The sequence below is a fragment of the Sturnus vulgaris genome, chromosome 1 (genome assembly GCF_052056855.1).
Source record: "Sturnus vulgaris isolate bStuVul1 chromosome 1, bStuVul1.hap1, whole genome shotgun sequence".
NCBI lineage: Eukaryota > Metazoa > Chordata > Aves > Passeriformes > Sturnidae > Sturnus > Sturnus vulgaris.
Genome location: NC_142243.1, coordinates 1,211,436 through 1,232,792, shown reverse-complemented (window position 1 = coordinate 1,232,792; position 21,357 = coordinate 1,211,436). Strand labels below are relative to the sequence as shown.

Sequence of the window (21,357 nt, the reverse complement as noted above, 5' to 3'; positions counted from 1 at the left end):
GTCCCCGTCGCGCTGCAGCTGCTCCCGGCTGAGCACGCCGGGTGCCGAGGTGAGGGACACGGCCTCGGCGCTGGCGTCGGGGGTGAAGCCGGCGGCGCGGAAGCAGCTGGCGATGAGCCCAGGGCGAACATCGCCCCAGGCTTGCGCCAGCATGTGCAGCACATCCAGCAGGCTGGGCTGGCCCGCGCCGCGCTCCGCCGGCAGCCACCGCAGCAGCCGCCGCCGGTAGTGGCCCTTGAGGTCGCTGGCGATGCCGCGGTCCAAGGGCTGGGCCAAAGCGGTGGCCGGAGGGACAAAAACCATCCTGACGTTGGACAGCTGGAGGTAGGGGTGCGCCTCGTGCTTGGCCAGGAGGAGGAGGACGCTCTTGCCCTGCCGCCGCTTCCCCTCGTTGAACTCCCGCAGCCACTCGGCGAAGAGCGGGGCGGTCAGGCCGCCCAGGCTGCCGGCGCGGTAGCTCCACGGCATCTGCTCCAGGTTGACGCCCCGCAGGCAGCGAGGCCGGGGGCTGTCCCCCACCGCCCGCAGCGGCACCTTCTCCGAGCCGCTGGCGTTGGCGCACAGCAGCAGCATCAGCCGCTCGCCCGGGCTCTCGCCCTTGCCGGGGGCTCCGGGCGGGAGCAGCACCGCGGTCTCCCCGCAGGCGAAGATCTCGGCGGGCGCGTAGCTGCGGAGGAGCCCGGGCAGCACCGCGCCGGCCCAGTGCTCCACCGTGGGCTGCTCCGCGTCCCCTTTCTCCGCCGGGGGTTTCTTGCCGGCGAGGCCGTGACGAGCGCCCAGGCGAGCCAGCCAGCTTCCGCTGGGCTCGGGGTCGGGCCGGGCCAGGTGCCTGGCCCTGAGCTGCAGCAGCGGGCGGCTCACGGGCAGCTCGGCGGTGCGGACACCCTCCACCCAGCGCAGCAGCGCGGCCTCCAGCGCCGCGTCCTTCCCCTCCCGCTTGCGCTTGCGTTCGGGGTCGCCGTTTCGGTGCCAGTCGCTCAGGATGCGCTCCTTGTTCTTGATGATGCGGCAGATCTGGGGCTGCGACACCCCGAAGCGCTTGGCGAGCTCGCTCTGCGACACCTTGGGGCCCTCCAGCATCTCCAGCACGCGCACCTTCTCGGTCAGCGACAGCTCCTTCCGCTCCTTGCGCGGCGCTGCCGTCGTTCCCTCCGCCGTGCCCGGGGAGCGCCCGGGGCAGGGGCCCGGGCGGTGGGGGCTGCACGTGGCCCCCAGCCCCGCCGGTTCGGCGAGGCCTCTCCCGCAGCGGCCGCAGTTGTGGCCGAGCTCCGTGCTGCGCCCCAGTCGGTGCCGCACCAGGTCCGGCTTCTGCCCGATGCCTCGGCCGCACTCGGCACAATCCAGCGGCCGCTCCCCGGGCCGGCAGCGGCGGCTCTCGAAGGCGGGGGGTGCGGCGATGAAGCCCCCGTTACCGGCACCGGGATTCGGCTCCGGCTCGAGGACGCCGCAGTAGCTGCAGCCCCGTTCCCGCAGCGGGACGAGGAAGTCGGCGGGGCCGGTGTGGCGGGCCGGGGGGGAGCAGGGCGGTGGGGACACCTCCTCCTCGCTCTTCACCTCCTTCACCTGCCAGTCCCCTGTGGAGACAGGAGCGCGTTGGGGAGCGGCCGCCTCACCAGGAATCCCGCGGGACCAAGTCCTCGGCTCGGCAGGATCCGGCCAAGCGCCCGACTCCTGTTCCTGGTCCCAGCCGGCCACGATCCCGCCCGTCCCCGTGTCCCGCTCACCGTGGGAGGGGCCGGCGGGTGCCGCATGTGGCCGGGGGCTCTGGTGCTCCCCGCAAGGCCCCGCTGCCGCCGCCACCCCCTCGTCCCCTCGCTCCACCTCGGCCAGGATGTCGGGTTTGGTGATGGCGTAACCTGTCACAGAGACAAGAGGAGGGACAGCCAGTGATGCCACCGCCGAGGCCAATGGAGATGCCACCAGTGATGACATCGGTCACAAAAAGCTAGGCTTGGCTGCCCGTGGTGATGGGTACAGGCAGACGGTGCGCTTTCGTGGTGAGCCCAGAGCCACCCCGAGACCTCCTGCTCCCGGCACCAATCCGGCGAGGCCAGGCCACGACCGGCAGTGCCAGGGCCGGTGCCGGGCTGGCCCCGGTGCCTCACCCAGGTCGACGGGATGCTGGCGGTCCTCCTTCATGACACCGACACCCTCCCGGTCCTCGGGAAACGCGGCGACAGCTGCTCCCGGTGCTGCTCCCGCCGAGGCCTCAGCAGCGCGGGGGATGTGTGTGATGCCGCACGGGGATGACGGCGCGCGGCCGGGCGGCGGGACGCGGCGTCGGCGTCGGCGCCACCCGTGGGGCGGGTGGCGGGGCCGCCGAGCCCCGGTGGCGTTTCCGCACCTGTTCCCGTCCCGGTCCCCTCCCGCCCGCTCGGTCCCGCCCGGCGCCGCCGCCGCCCCCGCCTCGCGCGGCCCCGCTACCGGCCGCGGGAGCGCGCGTGACGCCAGGCCGCGCCCCCTCGGCGCCCCGCCCCCTCATTGGTCGCGCCGCCGCCCAATGGGCGCGCGGTCCGCCCGCCGCCGGAGGTCGCTGTGGCGCCGGGCGCCGCCGCCGCCGCTCCCAGCGCGCCCCGCGCCCTCGGCATGGCCGCTCCGCCCCGCCGCTGCTGAGCCCGCCGCCGCCGCCCGGCCCCGCCGCCGCACCGCCCGCGCCGCCGCCCCGCACCGCCCGCGCCGCCCCCCGCGCCATGGCCGACTGGGCCCCCGCTGAGGTAAGCGCCGCCACCGCCCCCCGCCTCCCCCGCCGGCCGCCGCCCCCCGGCCCGGCCCCGCGTCCCGCCCCCCCCGCGGGCTGCGGGCGCGTCCCCGCGCTCACCGCGGCGCGCCCGGCGCGTTCCCTCCTCAGGATCTGGAGTGCATGATGGAGCCCCAGGAGCTGGGCCTGGAGCAGCCGCTGCCCGCCCCCGAGCAGGGCCCCGGCGGCGAGGCCGAGCTGCCGGCCGCCGAGATCTCCCTCACGCTGGTCACCGAGATCCAGGCCGTGGACAGGAAGGTGGACACCCAGGCCGCCCAGCTGATGAACCTGGAGGGCAGGATGAGGATGGCGGAGACGAAGCTGATCGGCTGCGAGAAGACGGCGGTGGAGTTCGGGAACCAGCTGGAGAGCAAGTGGACGGCGCTGGGCACGCTCATCCAGGAGTACGGGCAGCTGCAGAAGCGGCTGGAGAACATGGAGAACCTGCTGAAGAACAGGAACTTCTGGATCCTGCGGCTGCCCCCTGGGGCCAAAGGGGAAGTCCCCAAGGTAACGGTTCTCTGCTCCCTGCTGTAAAACGGGGCTGTTCTGCACCTGTGCTGGGCTCAGAGCCCTGAGCTCACAGCCCCAAGCTCTGTATAGCCCCATATCCTGCACTATATCCTGTGCACTGTCAGCCCTATATCTGCACTGGCAGCCCCATCTCCTGTTCACTGACAGCCTGATCCCTGCACTGTCTGTCCTATATCCTGCACTGACTGCTCCATATCCTGCACTCACACCCCCATATCCTGTACTTGCACCCCCATATCCTGCACTGGCAGCTTGATCACTCACAGCCCCATCTCCTGTGCACTGACAGGCTGATCCCTGCACTCACAGCCCCATTTTGGGGCAGCTGCAGCACTGAGAGCAGTTCCCCCACAGCACTGTTTTCCCCTCAGCACTCAGAAGCACCAGCACAGGTCCTGCTGTGTTGATTTTGCTCCACTCGTGCATGTCTGATCTGGGAGGGATGTCACATATTCCTGTGTTTGGATCTCCTGGAATTTTGTGGCTCAGCCCTGTGTAACTGGGAAGGCTTGGGAACATCCCCAGTGGCTGTTTAGAGGTGATGAGCAGCAGAATGTGTCAAAAAGGAGGTGAAAAGGAGTTTGTGCTAGGCGCTGTGCATGGGGCACTGCCTGTGACAGGAGGAGGCTGAGCAGGGGGAGGTGACAGGCGGGTGACAGGGGAAATCCCTGCCTGATCCCTTGAGGGATGAGGCACGTGGGAAGGAGCAGATGTTCGTGCCTGCGACTGTCCTGCACAACACTTGAGGAGTTTGAGTGAGAAAACTGAATGAGAAAACATCCCCAAGTGTTTTCTTAAATGAGAACAAACCCCGTGGTGCTGCTCCTTGCAGGTCCCCGTGGCCTTCAACGATGCTTCATTTAACTTCTCTGAGGAGGAGTGGAAGAGCCTCAACGAGTGGCAGAAGGAGCTCTACAGGCACATCATGAAAGGCAACTACGAGGCCGTCATCTCCATGGGTAATGATGGGCCAGGGTTTGCCCTCAGCCTCCTGGCACTGAGTTTTCCTGGGAACTGGTGGATGGGAGCAGCTCTGTGTCCTGCAGGATCGTGGAGGGGTGGTGTGCTCTGAGGAGGTGTTACACAGCCCTGGCAGCGAGTTCAGCCCTCACAGCCACACTGAGGGTGGAAGGATGGCATGAGTGTCACCACAGGGACAGTGGCTCCCTGATGGTCCCTGTGGCCCGGCGAGTGCTGGGATTGTGAGGAGGAGGAGGAGGAGGGGAAGTGAGAGGACCCTCAATCCAAGCAAAGCTGGGGAAGGGGGAAGTTCCTTTGTCACGCCAAGGTCCACAGATCCACTGCTCTGGGTGCATCAGCCCCCTGGCTGCCTAGGGCAGCAGAGGGTGCCCTGCCTCTGAGGTTCCTTCCAGCCCTTTCCATGTGCAGACTCCCCTTTCCTCTCCCATGAGGGAGAATGATGTTTTCCCGGGTGCTCTGTCCAGCTCCAGGGAGCGAGTTCTGCTCGAGGTGCTCTGCTGGGGCAGAGCTGGGGAGAAGCAGCAGCTGAGGGTGAGCTCTGCCTCCTGCTTTCCCATCAGTCGCTCAGGGCAGTGCATTCCCAGCCAAAGGAACGCGCTCCGCTCGCTCCTGCCAGTCCTGGCTGCTGGAATTCCCTCTGGGGAACACGTTGCCTTCACAACATGTTCCAGAAATGACCTTGCCTTGGCTGGACCGGGGGTGGGAGTGCAGACGCCGTCCCTGGTAGCCAGACACTTCCCTGTGCCGAGTCCAGGCTCATCTGCCTCCCTGCCATCCAGCTCTGCCCAATCCTTTTCTGCTTCTTTATTTTTTTCCCTGTTTATCTCTCTGAACAGAGGTTTCCTGCAATCCTTGTGTGCCAGGGAGAAAGGTGAAGGGTAACCACAGCCCCCATTCTCCTGTTTTCAAACCAATCCCGTGTCCTGCTCCTGAGGAGCAGGAGCACAGCTGTCCTGCTGCAGGGGATCTGGGGATCTGAGCCTGGAGCTTAGAGAAATGTATCTGTGCTTCATCCCAAGGTTTCCCTTGAGAAACGAGGTTTAGGGCTTTGGCTCCTGTGTAAGGCAAACGGATCCACCGGAGCAGAGGTGGGAATTTAACCGCCAGGGCCTCCCACATGTCTGGAAGTGAAGTTTTCTGCTCTCCACCCGAGGAGAGATGGTGATTGTTCCCCGTTCCCCCACCAAAATCCGCGAGCAGCCTGTGACTCGGACGAGTGGGATGGAGCAGTCCTGGCTGGAGGGAACCACACGGGGAGGGCAGTGCTGGCAGCTCTGGTGCTGCCCCCGAGCTGAAGCCCCCATTGTAATGGATCCGCGGACCTTAGCGCAGAGGAGGAGACAGGAGAGCCTGCAGGTAAGCCTGGATGCCTTTTCTGACTGTCCTCCTCACGCTGCAGGCTGGGAGGTGCTCCTCACCTGAGCAGAGTGTGCTCCTGCATCCAGGGCCCACGCAAGGTGAGCGGGGCAGAGGGGTGAGAGCAGCTTCCTAAGCCTCTCTCTGAGATTCGTCTCCCAGCAAAGGAAGGTTGGTGGGCAAAGGCTGCAGAGTCGCTCTCCTGCCAGGGCAGGGGAAACATCCTCATCCTCTTTTTTATGTGCAGATGCTGCCATTTCCAAGCCTGAGCTGCTGACACGGATTGAGCAGGGAGAGGATCCCAATGCTGAGGATCAGGAGGACTCTGAGGGAGGAGAGACCCCCATGGACCCCAGCACTGGTGAGCCACGAGATTCCTGGGACTCGGGGAGGGAGGAGGTGGTGTTGCCTGGAAAGACTGACCTGGAACAGAGACTAGACAGAGCAAAAAGAACAAAATAGGTATTTATTGAAAGGATACACTTCGGGCAATGCAAGAGCCTGGATGGGGCTACACCCAAATCAAATCCAGGATCGATCTTGGTCACGAGTTTGACACTTGACCCCAACGTGTAGGTGAACCAGAACTTATAAAATTGTCCAACCACAGCCCCAGGTTATGAAGTCTCAGCCCCCTGGCTTGCTCCCTCTCCCTCGCTGTTGTTTCTGCTTTTTGGGTACCAGTTGTCTGTGATTCTCTAGCTAGAAAGGAATTGTTTTGTCTAAACATCCTGTGAAGAGAATTCACTAACACCTAATATGAAGCTTCAGAGTTAAAGACTAAGCAGCAGAGATTCTGAAAAATATAAAAGCTAAAATCCAAAGCATCAGTGGAACCAAATGTGGGGCTGTTCTGTTTTGTCAGCTCTCTTCTCAGGTACAGGGGGACTTTGCTTTCCTCCTTGTCTCCCAGCTGAGGCATTCATCTCTCCTGGAATCCTCTAAAGCAGCTGGAAGCTTGGAGTGTAACTCCTGCCCTTTTCTCTTGCAGAGTTTTTCTTCCCTGGGCCTGATGACAGCTCATGGGGTAAATATGAAGAGACTCTGGCTGAAAGCCATGAAGGCTCTGAGGAAGAGGAGAACATGGAGGTCCCTGGTACATGTGAGTGCACTGAGCTGCTTTGGAAAGTGTCCCTTGCCTAGACGTGGTTTTGGCTTCCCAGCCTCATTCCCAGGCACAGCTCAGCTTTTCTGGATGGTGGTTTTCCAGAATTTCAGGGAGTTGCTTTGAGTCACAGTTTATACCATGGGAGGTCCTTCAGCCTCATGCACGGAACAAGCCCCTGAGGAAAATAAGTTTTTTTCCCTTTTCCTCTGGTTTTTTGGCCTTTGTCCTAACCCACAAGTCCTTAAAGATGTGTCCTGCTTCAGGAACCCTCTTTTTTCCTCTGGCTACCTAACTATAGATAGATTATATATAAAATATTATAGTACAATATAATTGAAGGCAGGAAGTTGCTGGAGTGTGTCCAGAGAAGGAAATGGAGTTGGGGAAAGGTTTGGAACACCAGGATCAGCTGAGAGAGCTGGGAAAGAGGCTCAGCCTGGAGAAAAGGAGGCTCAAGGGGGACCTTCTGGTTCTGCACAATTCCCTGACAGGAAGGGGCAGCTGGGGGGGTCGGGCTCTGCTCCCAGGGAACAGAGACAGGAGGAGAGGGAACGGCCTCAAGCTGTGCCAGAGAGAGTCAGGTTGGAAATTGGGAAAATTTCTTCCCCCAAAGGGTCTGTGATGCATTGGGAGTGCCCAGGGCTGTGGTGGAATCCCCATCCCTGGAGGGATGTAACATCCGTGTGGATGTGGCCTTGGCAGTGCTGAGAGATGGTTTGCCTTGGTGATTTCCAGGCCTTTTAAAACGTCAACAATTCCAAGATTGCAAGTCAAATCCCTCTGGCCTCACCTGTATCCCAGGACAGGGTAGGTGCTCCCAGATGGACTCACAGCCCCATCAGTGCCAGACACCACCACCCGTGTCCCAAGGGAGGAGCTGTGTAAATAAAAACCCAGTCCTTGCCTCCCCAAAATGACACGAGTGTCTCTGCCCTGCCAGACGAACAGCCGTGCGATGAGGAAGGCTCCGAGAGCCTGGAGCTTTCCAGGTCCTTGACAGGAAAGTGGGAGGAGGTTTTCTCCAGCCCGGAGGAGGAGATGCAATCGAGCAGCAAGAGCCAGAGCGGGTCGGCCCCACCGCAGCGAACGGCGACGGGCAACGGGCTGAGGCGCTCGGTGCGCCGCGGGAGAGACTTGGCCAGGAAGGAGCCCGAGGAGGCGGCGGCCGACAAGGGGCCCTACATCTGCTGTGAGTGCGGGGAGAGCTTCCTGGACAAGCAGCTCTTCGCCACCCACCAGAAGGCGCACGCCAGCGAGGAGGCCTGCACGTCCCTGGAGCGCGGCGAGAGCTTCCGGCAGAAATCCAAAGCCAAGGGCCAGGGCCCCTCCCGCTCCAAAGCGTCCAAGCGCCCCGACGGAGAGAAGAGCTCGGGATTCAAGTACGGCTTCGTCAGGCACCAGGTGAACAACATGGTGGAGAGGCCCTACACCTGCTCCCAGTGCAAGGAGAGCTTCAGCCTGGAAGTGAGTCTGATCCTGCACCAGAAGCTGCACACGGGGAAGGGTGACGGGCCGCTGACGTGCACCTACTGCGGGAAGGACTTCCGAGACCTCTCCAAAGCCATCCGCCACCAGCGCATCCACACCGGGGAGAGGCCCTACCAGTGCACCGAGTGCGGCAAGAGCTTCATCCGGCGGGACCACCTGCTCAAGCACTGGCGGGTGCACACCGGGGAGACCCCCTACCAGTGCCCCGTCTGCGGGAAGCACTTCCGCTACAAAGAGTCCCTGAATTGCCACCAGAAAATCCACTCCCGCAACCCGCGGCCCGGGGAGGATTCCCAGCACAACCTGGGCTCGGCGGGCACCCAAACCGACCATTTCTGCGTGAAGAAAGAGACTAAGCAGTAGCCATGGTGGGGCCGGGGCAGGAGGGCTCGCGGTGACCGTGATGGTCTGGCAGGTGGACGTGCAGCATGATGGCAGGTGACTTGTATCGCAGCTAATCCATGTGGTCATGCTACGAAGCCCGCTTTGGTGAAGCATCCAAGGAATTCCTCTTAAAGACTCTGCTCGGCCGGCCCAGGCAGCTCTGGGACCCCGCGGGGTTCCCGTGGCACTTCCACCGCGGCGCAGGCCCCGTGCTCGCTGTTCCCTACGCAGGGTTGGATTCTGCCCGTAGAGAATAATCCCGAGCGATTCTCTGGGGTCCGTATTTAGCAGGTGTTCCCCCACCTATCTTTGTGCATATTCAGGAGTGACAAGCTTTCGCTTTCTTTTTTCCACTCGTTTCACTGCAAGGCTGGAAGCGCGAGGAGGGAGGGAGGGAAGGAAGGCGCCGTTCCCAGCCGGCCGCTCCCGCTGCGTCGCCGTGTCCCGAAAAGGCTGCGAGGCCAGGACTGGGATGAAGGCAAGAGAGGCAGAGAGGTGGTCAGGGCACGACGTGGGATTTGTGGAAGGCGGAAAAGCGGAGAGGAGAGCGTGGCAAAGAGCGGGGTGAGATAAAGCAGGTGCAGGAGAAGGGGCTGAGGACATTGGAGCAGGAGGAGTCGGGAAGGGCAGCGTTTGGAGGCGTGCTGGGGTCACTCACACGAGGAGGACACGTCTCCGTTCTTTCGAAGGGTGTCACTGGCACCAGCCGGGCTGTGGTTCCCCTCTGGCCCGAGGGACCGGCGCCGCTGGGCCGACACGCGGACTCCTGGCAATGAAGGTGATTTTATTATTATTTTTTAACTGGGTTTGGTCTCACTCAGGTAAGTCAGACGAGTGAAAGCAGCTTCTCCTAACCCCTGTAAAGAGCTGTTTGGTTTTTAGTTAACCTAGAAGTAGTCTGTTATTATTATTATTAATTATTATTATTATTATTAATTATGATGATGATAATACTACAAGGAAAGGTGTGACACTATATTTCACAGTTGCTCTAAAACACTTCCATGTATGCGATAACCGCCCGGAGTTTTCCAGCCGTTTGTGTAAATATTGGATGACTTCTGGAGCTGTTGGTGTTGTTCTGAGGTGGCTGTACGTGGTGTCTCTTCGCTCTGTATCGTCAGCTGCTGGTTTGTGACCGTGTTTTGTAATAACTTTTGTAAAGTCTGTCAATACAGTGTTTCCATTCTGAATTCCGTGTCAGCTGGTACCTGCAGCTTCCTCATCCTGCTCCTGGCTGTTACTCGGGAGCTTTTCCAGGTAATTGTGGAACAGGTGAACAGCACAAGCCAAGCTGAGCTGCAAAGCCAGGCCTGGCTTTAAACGAGGCTGCTCTGGGATTTGTGGTTTTAATTTTGCTGCCGTGATTTGGGTTCGTGCTCCAGGAGCCAGCCTGTGCCACACACAAACGGGGCTGTGGACGGCTGAGGAATCCTTGGATCTGTGGTGGGATGGAGCCGGGACATCCCATGCCCAGGATGAGAGAAGTGCTGGTGGCTGTGGCCGCCTTGGAGCTGGGATCATGGAATCAAAGAATGGCCTGGGTTGGAAGGGACCTCATAGGGTGCCCAGCTGGTGCCACACTGGGTGTTTTTTCCTTCCAGGCTTCCTCTCAGCCCAGCATTCCCAGCAAGGCTCTTCCCTGTCAGAACCCAGGACACAGAGTCAGTTCCCTCTGCCCACCAGAGACTCCCCGAGCTCCAGCGAGGCCCAGGGGTTGTTCCAAACTGGGACCTGGTGTGGGAGGGGGAGAGGGCAGCCCATAGGTCAGAGGCACCGTGGGGATGTGGCACTTGGGGTCCACAGAGTCCCTCAGGCATCTCGATCCATGCTGGGGGCCTGGGGAGGTGGAATGAGGGAACCCAGTGAATCCCCCCCACATTCTGGGTGATCCCAGTGAATCCCCTCAAGCTCTGAGTGACCCTGGGTGAATCCCTCCACACTCTATGGAATGTGGTGTCCCCATGGGCATGGAGATGCTGGAGATGGAGGGAAGCAAGAGGGAGAGGGAAAAGAGCTCAGGGAAGGAGCATCCTGTGGGATCCAGGCTGGGGAGGGCGGGTGCTTCCAAGGGCGAGGCAGAGCACAGCTCTGAGCACACGGAGACTCCGTGAGGACACAGCAGTGTCCCTGTGTGGTCACACGTGTGCCGTGTGTGTGTGCTGGTCACAGGCACACAGCACTCCATGGACATGGCTGTATCCCAGGGCTGCTCAGTCCACTCCTGGGAATAAATACACTTTTATTGTGGGTAATCCACACCCATCTCCACAGGGGCCTCCCACAGCCAGGGTCAGGCACTCCCTCTGCCAGGAGCTGCACTGGGATATACAAACCCCAGGCAGGGATTCCCCTCCATTCCAGAGCTGCTCCTGGTGTCCCCTCCCTGGAGAGGGGTTGTGGATCCCTGGGACAGCCCAAGAGGGGCCTGGACAAGGAGTCTTTAACTGGAGGTCCCCACCTGCTGTCCCCCACAAGCCCAGGTGTCCCCCCATCCCACTTGTCCTCTCCCTTTTCCCACAAACCAAAGTGTTTCTTGCCCTTCCCTGTGCTCAGTATCACCAACATCCCCCCAAGATGTGTCAGGGCTGTGCCAGAGCAGGCAGGGATGGGACTAGGGAGATGGGATGGAACAGGATGGAATGGGACAGGGCATATGGGACACAGTAGGATAGAGTGGGACAGGATGAATGGAATGAGACGGGATGGAACTAGGTGAGGCATAGATGGAACGGGATGTGATGGGACAAGATGTGGGATGGATAGGGTGGGACTGGATGGGGCAAGAGTGGACACTCGGGATGGGATGGGATGGGATGGGATGGGATGGGATGGGATGGGATGGGATGGGATGGGATGGGATGGGATGGGATCAGACAGTGTGCATGGGGCATGAAGAGACAACACGGATGGGGTGGGACAGGAGGGCATGGATGGGACAGGGTGTGGTGGGATAGACAGAATGGGGCAGGACAAGACAGGATGGACTGGGATGGGGTGGGAGAGAATAGGAACGGATGATGTGAGACAGGAAGGGACGGAACAGGAGGGGACGGGACGGGATGGAGTGCGATGGGGTCCGGCGAGGAGGGGAGGGGTCGCTCCGTTTGCTCGGCGCCGCCGCCTCCGGCCGCCATTTCCGAGCCGCAGGGATGGGCGGAGGGACCCGACGGGCGGGGCCGGGGAACGCGCCCCGGGGCCTCCACAGTGACCCCCTGGTCCCTCCTGTGCCACCCCCATGTCGCACCCAGCCCTCCCGCAGTCCTCGCTCGCTCCACTCAAACCAGCCCCTCCCGTCACCTTGCACCACACCCCGGGGCCTTCCCAGTTACTCCTCAGTGCCCCCAGTCCCCCCTTGCTCCTCGGGCAATGCCCCGAGTGCCACCAGTCGCCCATCCCGCCCAGTGCCGCCATCCCCGTCAGTTCCCCAGTGTCTCGGTTCCCGCTGTCCCCCGCTGTCCCCGCAGTCCCGGCGCGGGCGGTGCCGTGAGGGGGCCCCGACGGGGCGGGGCGCTGATGCCGTCGGCCCGCCAGGGGGCGCTGTGCGGCGCGCGCCCGCCCCGCTCCGCCCCGCTCGGCGCGCGGTCCGGCGGCGGCAGCGCCCCCTGGCGGCGCGGCGGGGCAGCGGCGCGGCCGGAGCGCCGGACCCGGACCCGGACCCGGAGCCGCGCTCGGTGTCGGAGCCGCCGCCGCCCCCGCCCCGCCGCCTCCGCCCGCTAGGCCCGCGCCGCCCCCGCCCCGCCCCCGCCGCGCCGCGCCCCCGCCCCGCCGCGCCGCCCCGCGCCCAGCCCGATGCCCGGCGGCGGGCGGAGGTGAAGCAGCGAGCGGGCGCTGGATCCTCCCGGCCGCGGCCCCCGGGGCCCCGGGCACGGAACAAAGGGCCATGGCCGAGGGGGCCCCCGCTCAGGTAAAAGGCGCCCGCCCGCCGCGGGGCCGGGCCCGGCGCGCACCGCCCGCCCGCGCCTCGCGGGCCGCACGTCGGGGCTCACGGGCCGCGCCGTCGGGGCCGCGGCGGGCGGGGGGGGCGGCGGCGGGCGGCGGGCGCTGTCAGCGCGCGGGGCCGCGGCCGCTCCCCCGGGCCGACGGGCGGGGACGGGACGGGCGGCCCCGGGGGGGCGGCGGCGCCGAGCCGAGCCCGCCCGGGCCTCCGCGGCCGGCGGCGCCCGCGCTGCCGTCGGGGCCGGGCCTGCCCGGCCGCCCCCCCCCCCCCCCCACACCCGCCTCGCCGCCGGGCCCTGCGGCCCCCCGGGACCGACCCGCCGCCGCTCCCCCCTCCCGTGTCACCGCCCGGTCCCCATGGCGACGGGGCGCCCGCAGCCCCCCGGGTGTCCCTTCGCCGTGCCCATGGCAACGGGGCTCGGCCGGCCCGTGTCACCCCGCGCCCCCCCCTCCCCCTCCGGTGTCACCTCCCGGCCCCGCGCTGTCACCTCCCCCCCGCCCCCGCCGCCGCCGGTCCTGCCCGTCCCGTGGGGCCGGCACGGGGCAGTGTAAGCGGCTTAGCGGGGACACGGGGACGTCCCCGCCGCCCCGGGGAGCGCTGGGCCCTGCGGCGGCCATCCCCCCGCATGGCCCGGGGATGTCCCCATCGCCCCGAGGCACCGCTGTCACACCGGGGCGGGGGAGCGGGTCTCTATCGCCCCCGGAGGGTCCCTATCGCCCTGGGGACATCCATCCCCCACCCTGACCCCTCGCCCTTGTGTCCGCAGGCGCCGGAGCCGGTGCGGCCGCCGCGCTGCCCCTCGCCCCTCCGGCCAGCGGCCGGCCCCGAGCGCACCTCGGAGCGGGAGACGCAGACGGCAGAGCTGTCCCTGACCGTGGTGGCGGCCGTGCAGGCGGTGGAACGGAAGGTGGATTCCCACTCCACCCGACTGCTCGACCTGGAGGGTCGGACGGGGATGGCGGAGAAGAAGCTGATCGATTGTGAGAAGACGGCGGCGGAGCTGGGAAACCAGCTGGAGAGCAAGTGTGCGGCTCTGGGCACCCTCATCCAGGAGTACGGGCTGCTCCAGCGGCGTCTGGAGAACATGGAGAACCTGCTGAAGAACAGGAACTTCTGGATCCTGCGGCTGCCTCCAGGCAGGAAGGGGGAAGTCCCCAAGGTAACGGTGTCGGGCACTGCACCTGAAATGCTCCCGGAGGGCAGGACCGGGGTGGGTGAGCAGGGACAGCCCCGGCACAGGTGAGTCTCTCACCACTGCAGCTGCCCATTGCAGCTTCCCGGCTCATCCCCTGCTGGGACTAAAATACAGTGGGACAGAGGCTGGGAGGACATCCTGGTCCTCAGGCCAGAGGTTTCAGTTCTGCTCCACTGCGCTGCACAGCCCTGGGGCCGCTGACTCTTTTTTTGTCCTTTTTTTTTGGCCACCATTTGAAGAAACCCTGCAGATTTTGTGGTTCTTTAATTTTGACTACCTTGACACTGCAGAGTCTCCCAGGCTGAGGAGGGAGCAAGTGGGAGCTGCTGCTGCAGGGAAGAGGGAAGCTTTGGGATTCAGGAAGGCAGATGAGTTCTGGGATGAGCCCACCATCAATATTCAGTTCCTACTTGAATTTCACAACCTTCCCGCTAAAAGATAGCGTGCAAATGAGACATGTAGGACATGGGGATGGGAGTATCTCTGGAGAGAGCAGAGAGGATCAGGAAAAGGTGGGTTCAGACCCTGACACCCCATTAAGTGCAGTTCAGGGACAGAACTGGAGTGCTGCGTTCCCTCTGAAGAGCCCCACTCCAACACGGCACAGTTTGCACATCCTGAATTTATCCTTAGGAGTTATTCCTTGGCTGACAAGCTGGGAAGCTGTGGATGGTGGGCACACAGTAACCAGGGATATTCGGGAGCCCTGTGGGCCTGGGTAGAGTTTTCCCTGGAGTTCTGGGGTAATTGAATCCGGGAGTTACGTCAGCTCATCAATAGGGATGAGTGCAGCCCAGCTCCTGGGGTTTCTCTCCCTTACAGTCCCCAAGCTTGATCACCCTGCAGAGAGCAGGGACTGAGAGGAGGAGCTCGGGGTCCTCTGGGGAAATGCCAGTCTGGATTCATCACTAGGAGCCATCCCTTTGGTTGAGTCCTTTATTCCCAAAGAAATACCTGCCCAGGAGTTGTTTTAAATGTAAAAAGCAGCTCATTGGTGACCTTGAAGGAGCTGGAGCCTGGCTGTGTCCGGGCTCCTATCTGAAGCCACTGTTGGAATTGCAGGTGCCCGTGACCTTTGACGACGTGTCCGTCTATTTCAATGACAAGGAATGGGAGAAGCTGGAGGAGTGGCAGAAGGAGCTGTACAAGAATGTGATGAAGGGGAACTACGAGTCTCTGATCTCTCTGGGTAAATACAGGGGTGTCCTCACCCTGCTGAGGGACAGGAGGCTCCTTCTGGCTCCTCCTTGGGGATTCCCTTGGATGAGACCCAAATGTCCCATTTTAAAGGCTTAAAAACACAGGGGGATGTTTTTAGTCTGGGTTTGTTCCAGCTCCTGCTGTGGTGGTGTTCTGGCTGGGTGAGGGATGCCCTGTGGGCAGGTGGGCTGGAGACCTCCCAAACCTCTCCCAGCCACAGTTATGTCATCAAAAACCATGGCTGTTGGGAGGGCATCTCTGCATCTTCTGAGTCTGCAGTGGGTACCAGCCCATGTGCCCCTTTAAAGGATTTTGTACCTGTGGATGTTCCTGAGTCTCCTCACATGTCCCCCACGTGCTGGGAAGAGGTGGAAGCCAATATTAGATTCCCAGTGCAGTAATCCCTCTCTCCCACCCCTCTGTCTCTCAACAGACTATGCAATTTCCAAACCTGGTGTTTTGTCTCAGATCGAGCAAGGGGAGGAATCGCGGGGCAGGAATGAGCAGGACCTGGAGGAGAGTGAGATCATTACTGATGCCACGGCAGGTGAGGTGGCACCTTGGCACGAGGGCAGCCCTGGGTTGTGTTCCCAGGAGGGGCTCATCCCAAGGCTGAAGGAGATGTTGCTGGGAGCTGTGGCTGATGTGGTTTATCAGGAGAAGCCTTGCCTAGGAATAGGATAAATTTGGCTGATTGAAGGTTTGATGTCCAGGTACAGCTCAACATAGAAACCAGGGCAAGCAGAGCCTGGAGAGTTGGGCACTGGGAGCCCTTCCCAGCAAGGGAAGCATCTGCAACCAGACCAGGTCCTCAGGGAGCCAGTGTGCCCAGCAAGGAAGGAGAATCAGGTCCCATTGGGAGAGCCCATCCACCCAGAAAATCCTCTCCACCCTCTCCTTGTGTGGATGGTGCCTGGGTTTATCCTTGGAGCATCCTCCTGGGCAGGGAAGCCTGGTCCATGCTGTGTGCAGGGAGATGGGATGCTGAGGGGCAAGACTGGGCTGGGAATGGATCCCAGCGACCCCAAGGCCCAGAGCGACTCCTGCTCTGTGATAAGGGGGCTGATAAGGACATGAGGAGTGGCCTGGAAGAGATGGTGGCATCTCCACTCATCATCCCTGATTCCAGGCTGTGGATGTGGGGTCACACCAACACCCTGCTTATGCTTTCCATCACAAGGACCTTGAAATTCAATTGAGGCCGATGGGAAGAGGAGGATCACAGGCCCATGTGGAGCTGTGTCTGGGGGTGTGGGGTGGCTGAGGGGAGCTGAGCTGTGGTACCAGGATCTCAGGCCAGGTGGAGCGAGTTCCTTGTGCCTGCAGAGGGTCCTGGGCTGGAGCTGGGAGCTTGGCAGGGATGGAAGGGCTGAAAAGGAAGCAGAAGAGGCTCTGCTGGAGCCGGTGGGGATTGCTGGGAGCAGGATCATCGTGGCTCCTGAGAGTGATGGCAGGCGGGAATCTGTCGTTGCTGCAGCTGGAATAAGGGTCGTGATCAAAACAGAGGAGCTCCTTCCTGAAGACAGCCCCGAGAACCCCGAGCTGCACGGGATGTCAGGGCAGTCCGAGGGCAGCTTCCAGAGCCCCGATGAGGAGGCAGCCTGTGAGAGCCCCTACGGCTCCGTGTCCCCTCCTAGGGACCTCCCGGGGACCAGCCTGGGGGACTCCTCCGAGTACGGAGCCGACTTCAATGAGATCCAGAGGGTCATCGTTCACCACGGGAGCTGCACAGGTGAGATGCTCAGGACACGGCTCTGCACGTGGGGTGTCAGGGACAGGAGGCCCCAGGGGATGTGGTGGCTTTGGAGAAGGTGGGGAAGGGGTTGGATGGACAGGAGGAGTTAAATTCCCCCAGAAGCAGCACCAGAAGGAAAGTTTCTGGCTGCAGCAGCTCCCAAGAGTGGTTCTGGTCAGGCCTTGAGCTCGGAGAAGGAGGAGACAGCACGTCCGTGGTGGACACATGGTGGTCTCTGAGGGCTCCTGTCGTGCTCTGGCCCAGTCCTCTGAGTCTGGGAAAAGCCCTGGTTACTCCCAAGGATAGATGTGTCTCAGGCAGTGTTCTGTGAGAGCCCCAGTGAGCCCTGCTCCCAAAACCCCACAGTGGCAGAGGGCAGGACGTTGGTGTGAGGTGTGGAGGAGTGGATGGTTACACACCAGACAGTGCTGGAGGAATGTGGGAGGTCCTGCAGGTTCCCGAGTGTGGGAGTTGCTCGGGGCAGCTCCACAGGATAGGGAAGAATGTGACTGGAGCTCTGTGATTTGTGAGCTGCCAGGAGGGAAGGGGAAGGATGAGGTGATTTTTGGAGAGATGAGATGATGGCACCAAGCGTTTCATGTGCAGAATTCTGCCAGTGGAGTGGCATATACAGGCCAAGTCCTACAGATGTGCTGTAAAGGTGGGGATGGGAGAGCAGGGAGATGAGAGGTTGGGAATGGTGGGTTCCCTCCTTCTGATGGCTTTGTGGTGGTGAAACACAAACCAAGACATACAGAGTTGGGCTCCTGAGGGCCTCAGTTCCATCTTGTGGGTCTTGTGGTCTGCTCAAGGCTTTGTGAGGGAAACCAGCCAAGCCACCAGTGGGGCTGGAGCTGATCTTTGTCCAAGAGCTGCTCCCTCTGCCAGGGCAAGGGCATGGGGCCTGGCTGGTGGGGCTGGGCAGCAGCTGTGGCCGTGCTGGCCAGGATGGGGAGCTGAGCCCCCAGGTCCTTAGATGGGGCAGGGAGAAGGACCTGGGCTTTCCCCTCCCTTGGAGGGACAAGGGCCATGGCTTTGACACATCCACTCCCATCGCTTTCCTTTTCTTGGGGAAGTGTGGCTGCTCTTCTTGGGAGAGTATTTAGGCTCATGGTGCAGTGTGGGGTGACATGAGGGCTGCCCCGTGGGCCTTTCCTTGGGCCATGCTGGCCCCTTGTCCTGCTGTGTGTCCCTGGGATGGCTGCTCTCACCAAACAAAATCCCCAGCTCACTTCCAGCCTTGGTGACATGAAGGGGAGCCTGGCCTGCTGCCATCCATTCCACTGCTATTCCATCCCACTGCCATCCATCCCACTGCCATCCATCCCACTGCCATCCATCCCACTGCCATCCCATCCCACGGCCATCCCATCCCACGGCCATCCCATCCCGCTGCCATTCCATCCCACTTCCATTCCATCCTGCTGCTGGGTGGTCTGGGAAGGACGGGGGTGGGTCTCTCACCATGCCACATCCTAGCAGGGCTGAGGGAAGGGGACAGACCCCGCTGGGCTGTGCTGTCCCAAGTGCTGTTTCTGTCCAGCCATGCCACGCCAGGAGTGTTGTTGTAGCCCAGTGCAATGGCAGCAGATGAAGCTGCTCTGAAATCACTCGGCCACCCGAACCCACGGTGCTTTTATCCCCCACATCCTGCAGCAGCACAAAGTTGCCAAACCTTTCAGCAGGAGGTCAGAGCACACCCTCCCGATGACCCTGGCCAGGGGTGGTTTGTCTGAGCTCTGTGTTTGGGGGGCTCGTGGCCCATCCCAGCACTCACAGGCAGTTTTGAGAGCCCGTGCAGGTGTTTCTGTAGCGCCCAGAGCTGTAAGGGGCCACCCCATCCCACCCAGTGACTCTAACGCCGTTCGCTTTTCCCCATCAGAGGATGGGATCGTGATCAAGACGGAGGAGGAGGAGGAGGAGGAGGACGACCCCGACACGCTGGAGCCGTGTGCCATGTTCTCGGGCCGCAGCGAGCCGCCGGCGTTCCCCAGCCACGAGGCCGGGCTGGGCTGCGAGGCGCAGTGCAGCTCCAAGGCTCAGCCCCGCAGCCTGGCCCGCGTCAGGAAACCTGCAGAGAGGGACTCCGGGGACATGAAGCCGGCCAGCGGCCAGCAGCGGAACCGGACGCGGGAGAGACCCTACATCTGCCCCGAGTGCGGGAAGAGCTTCATGCTCAAGATCAACTTCATGATCCACCAGCGCAACCACCTCAAGGAAGGGCCCTACGAGTGCCACGAGTGCGACCTCAGCTTTCGCAACAAGCAGCAGTTCCTGCTGCACCAGCGCAGCCACACGCGCCGCGGCGTGGGGGTCCCGCGGCGCCCCGAGCACGGCCTCAAGCCCCAGGCGCGGCCCCCGCCCCCGGGGAAGCCCTACAAGTGCTCCGAGTGCGAGAGCAGCTTCAGCCACAAGTCGAGCCTCAGCAAACACCAGATCACCCACGTCGGGGAGCGGCCCTTCACCTGCGGCGAGTGCCGGAGGAGCTTCCGCCTGCAGATCAGCCTGCTCATGCACCAGAGGATCCACGCCGGCAAGAACGAGATGGCCTTCCTGTGCCCCCAGTGCGGCAAGAACTTCACCAGGCCCTCCCACCTGCTGCGGCACCAGCGGACTCACACCGGCGAGCGGCCCTACCAGTGCAGCCAGTGCGAGAAGACCTTCAGCGAGAAGTCCAAGCTCACCAACCATTACCGCATCCACACGCGGGAGCGCCCGCACGCCTGCGCCGTCTGCGGGAAGGGCTTCATCCGCAAGCACCACCTCCTGGAGCACCAGCGCATCCACACGGGCGAGCGGCCCTACCACTGCACCGAGTGCGGCAAGAACTTCACGCAGAAGCATCACCTCCTGGAGCACCAGCGGGCGCACACCGGCGAGCGGCCCTACCCCTGCACCGAGTGCACCAAGTGCTTCCGCTACAAGCAGTCGCTCAAGTACCACCTGAGGACGCACATGGGAGAGTGAGGGGCTGCCGAGGCTTCCTCTCCCTCCCTCCATCCCTCCCTTCCTTCCTCCTCGTCCTCCTTCTCCTCCACTGATCTCTCCCACCCTTCCCTCCATCCATCTCCCCCCACCCCGGCTCAGGGCATGGACATCAAGGAAGCTTTGTGTGGTAGCGCCGCTGGTCTGGTGGAGACTCGGCTGATTGGAAATAAATTAATGAGTTAAAGCAAGCAACGCGCGGCAAAATTAAAAGATTATATATATATATAAAAAATTAACAGAAGCAGCTGATTTAGGGGGAATCCTCACCAACAAGCAAACAAACCACCAACAAAAGAAACCTGTACACAGGGTGTTTTGCCGGAGCAGGACTCATAACTGCTTTTTAAATCTACTGTTTGGTTTTTTTTTTTAATAAATGTGGAGGAACTTTTTATTTGATAAGCAACTTTAGGGTGGGCAAGATTTTATTTTTGTTTTTTTGGGTTTTTTTTTTTTGTTTTTTGTTTTGGTTTTTTTTTCTGTTTGTTTTGGGTTTTTTTGTTTGTTTGGTTTTTTGTTTTGTTTTTTGTTTTGTTTTGTTTTGGTTTTTTTGTTAACTGCTCTTTAGGCTGATTCTGGCACAGTCACTTTTTGTCCAGGAGCTCTGTGGAGGAGCTGCCTCGTCCAGGTTGGATGTGACAGGAGGAGCTCCAGCCAGGGGGAGGTGAGTAATTAACAGATGCAGCTAATGAGGAAGTTCTGCGTGTGTCTAGATTGGAAGCGCTGATAGGTGCCTGCCCAGCTCGCGGGGCTGTGATGCACTCGTGAATTATACAATAGAATAAAATTCTAGTTGCAGTAAAAGATCCTTTTTCTGGTAGGACCCCTCCAAAGGCTCCTCCAAACACTCATTCCTAGTGTTGCTGGCCCTGCCACCACCCAGGGCATTGGGATGCTGTGGGGCTGGCCATGGGGTGCTGTGGGGTCAGCAGGGACTGAGAGCAGCACCTTGTTGTGTTGAACTGCTCTGCTGTCCTTGAGCTGCTGCTGGTGGCATCGACCGTGCTCTCCTTAATGGCAGGAGCAGCAGAATTCCTGCCCAGGGGAGGAGCAGCTCCAAGGAAAGACCTCCCTGCTCTTGGGCACCTGCTGCCAGGATGGGTGGGACACGATCCATCTCGCTGCTGTTGAGCTCCTGTTTGTACCAGCTCGGTTCCTGGGGATCCCAACTTATCCTGGCTGCAGTTCCCGAGGCTGGGCTGTGGCTGGATGAGATCCATCCGAAGGGCTGGGCCAGGCTGGGGTGGTGACACCAGCTGGGGCTGGGGTGGTGACACCAGCTCCCCGGAGGACACGGGGCTCCTTCCCGGCACTGTCACATCTCGTGCTGGACAGTGGCATCAATAAACTGAGCGATGATGAGAGAAGTTGTTGGGACCTGTTAATGCCTTTGCAGAACCAAAGTCCTAATCCAGGACTTTCCTGGTGTATGAATCCCTCCTAAATTGGGATTTATGGTCTCTTCCGTGCTAGAAAGTGCCAGAGGGCAGCGCAGCCACGTGGAGCTGCTGAGAGCCACCAGCTGGTCAGTGCTGTGGGTGGGAACATTTTTGGGCTGCCAGGGCAGGCTCCTGCCAAGGTTCCTGCCTTCCCACTGCTGGGGTGGTGCCTGCAACTCCCTGGAAGAAGTTTGGGGTTTCAGGTCAGGGCGTGCTGTCTGATAGGAGCTGACACTTCCATCTCTGGAAGTTGGCCAGGCTGGACAAGGCTT

The 21,357-nt window shown here is 61.6% G+C and overlaps 2 protein-coding genes across 2 annotated transcripts; both read left to right on the top strand.

Moving 5' to 3' along the window:
* Nucleotides 1-2,675: 2,675 nt before the first annotated feature.
* Nucleotides 2,676-9,781, top strand: LOC148225034 (zinc finger protein 783-like). The gene is made up of 6 exons (XM_088175249.1): nucleotides 2,676-2,714; nucleotides 2,849-3,247; nucleotides 4,104-4,230; nucleotides 5,856-5,969; nucleotides 6,600-6,710; nucleotides 7,657-9,781. Exons 1-6 carry the CDS (start codon nucleotides 2,691-2,693, stop codon nucleotides 8,565-8,567), a joined length of 1,686 nt encoding a protein of 561 aa, XP_088031375.1. The 5' UTR covers nucleotides 2,676-2,690; the 3' UTR covers nucleotides 8,568-9,781.
* Nucleotides 9,782-12,412: 2,631 nt separating this feature from the next.
* LOC148225033 (zinc finger protein 783-like) lies at nucleotides 12,413-20,450 on the top strand. The gene is made up of 6 exons (XM_088174525.1): nucleotides 12,413-12,495; nucleotides 13,295-13,687; nucleotides 14,786-14,912; nucleotides 15,357-15,470; nucleotides 16,401-16,655; nucleotides 18,541-20,450. The coding sequence occupies exons 1-6, from the start codon at nucleotides 12,472-12,474 to the stop codon at nucleotides 19,623-19,625; spliced, it is 1,998 nt and encodes a 665-aa protein (XP_088030651.1). The 5' UTR covers nucleotides 12,413-12,471; the 3' UTR covers nucleotides 19,626-20,450.
* Nucleotides 20,451-21,357: the final 907 nt, after the last annotated feature.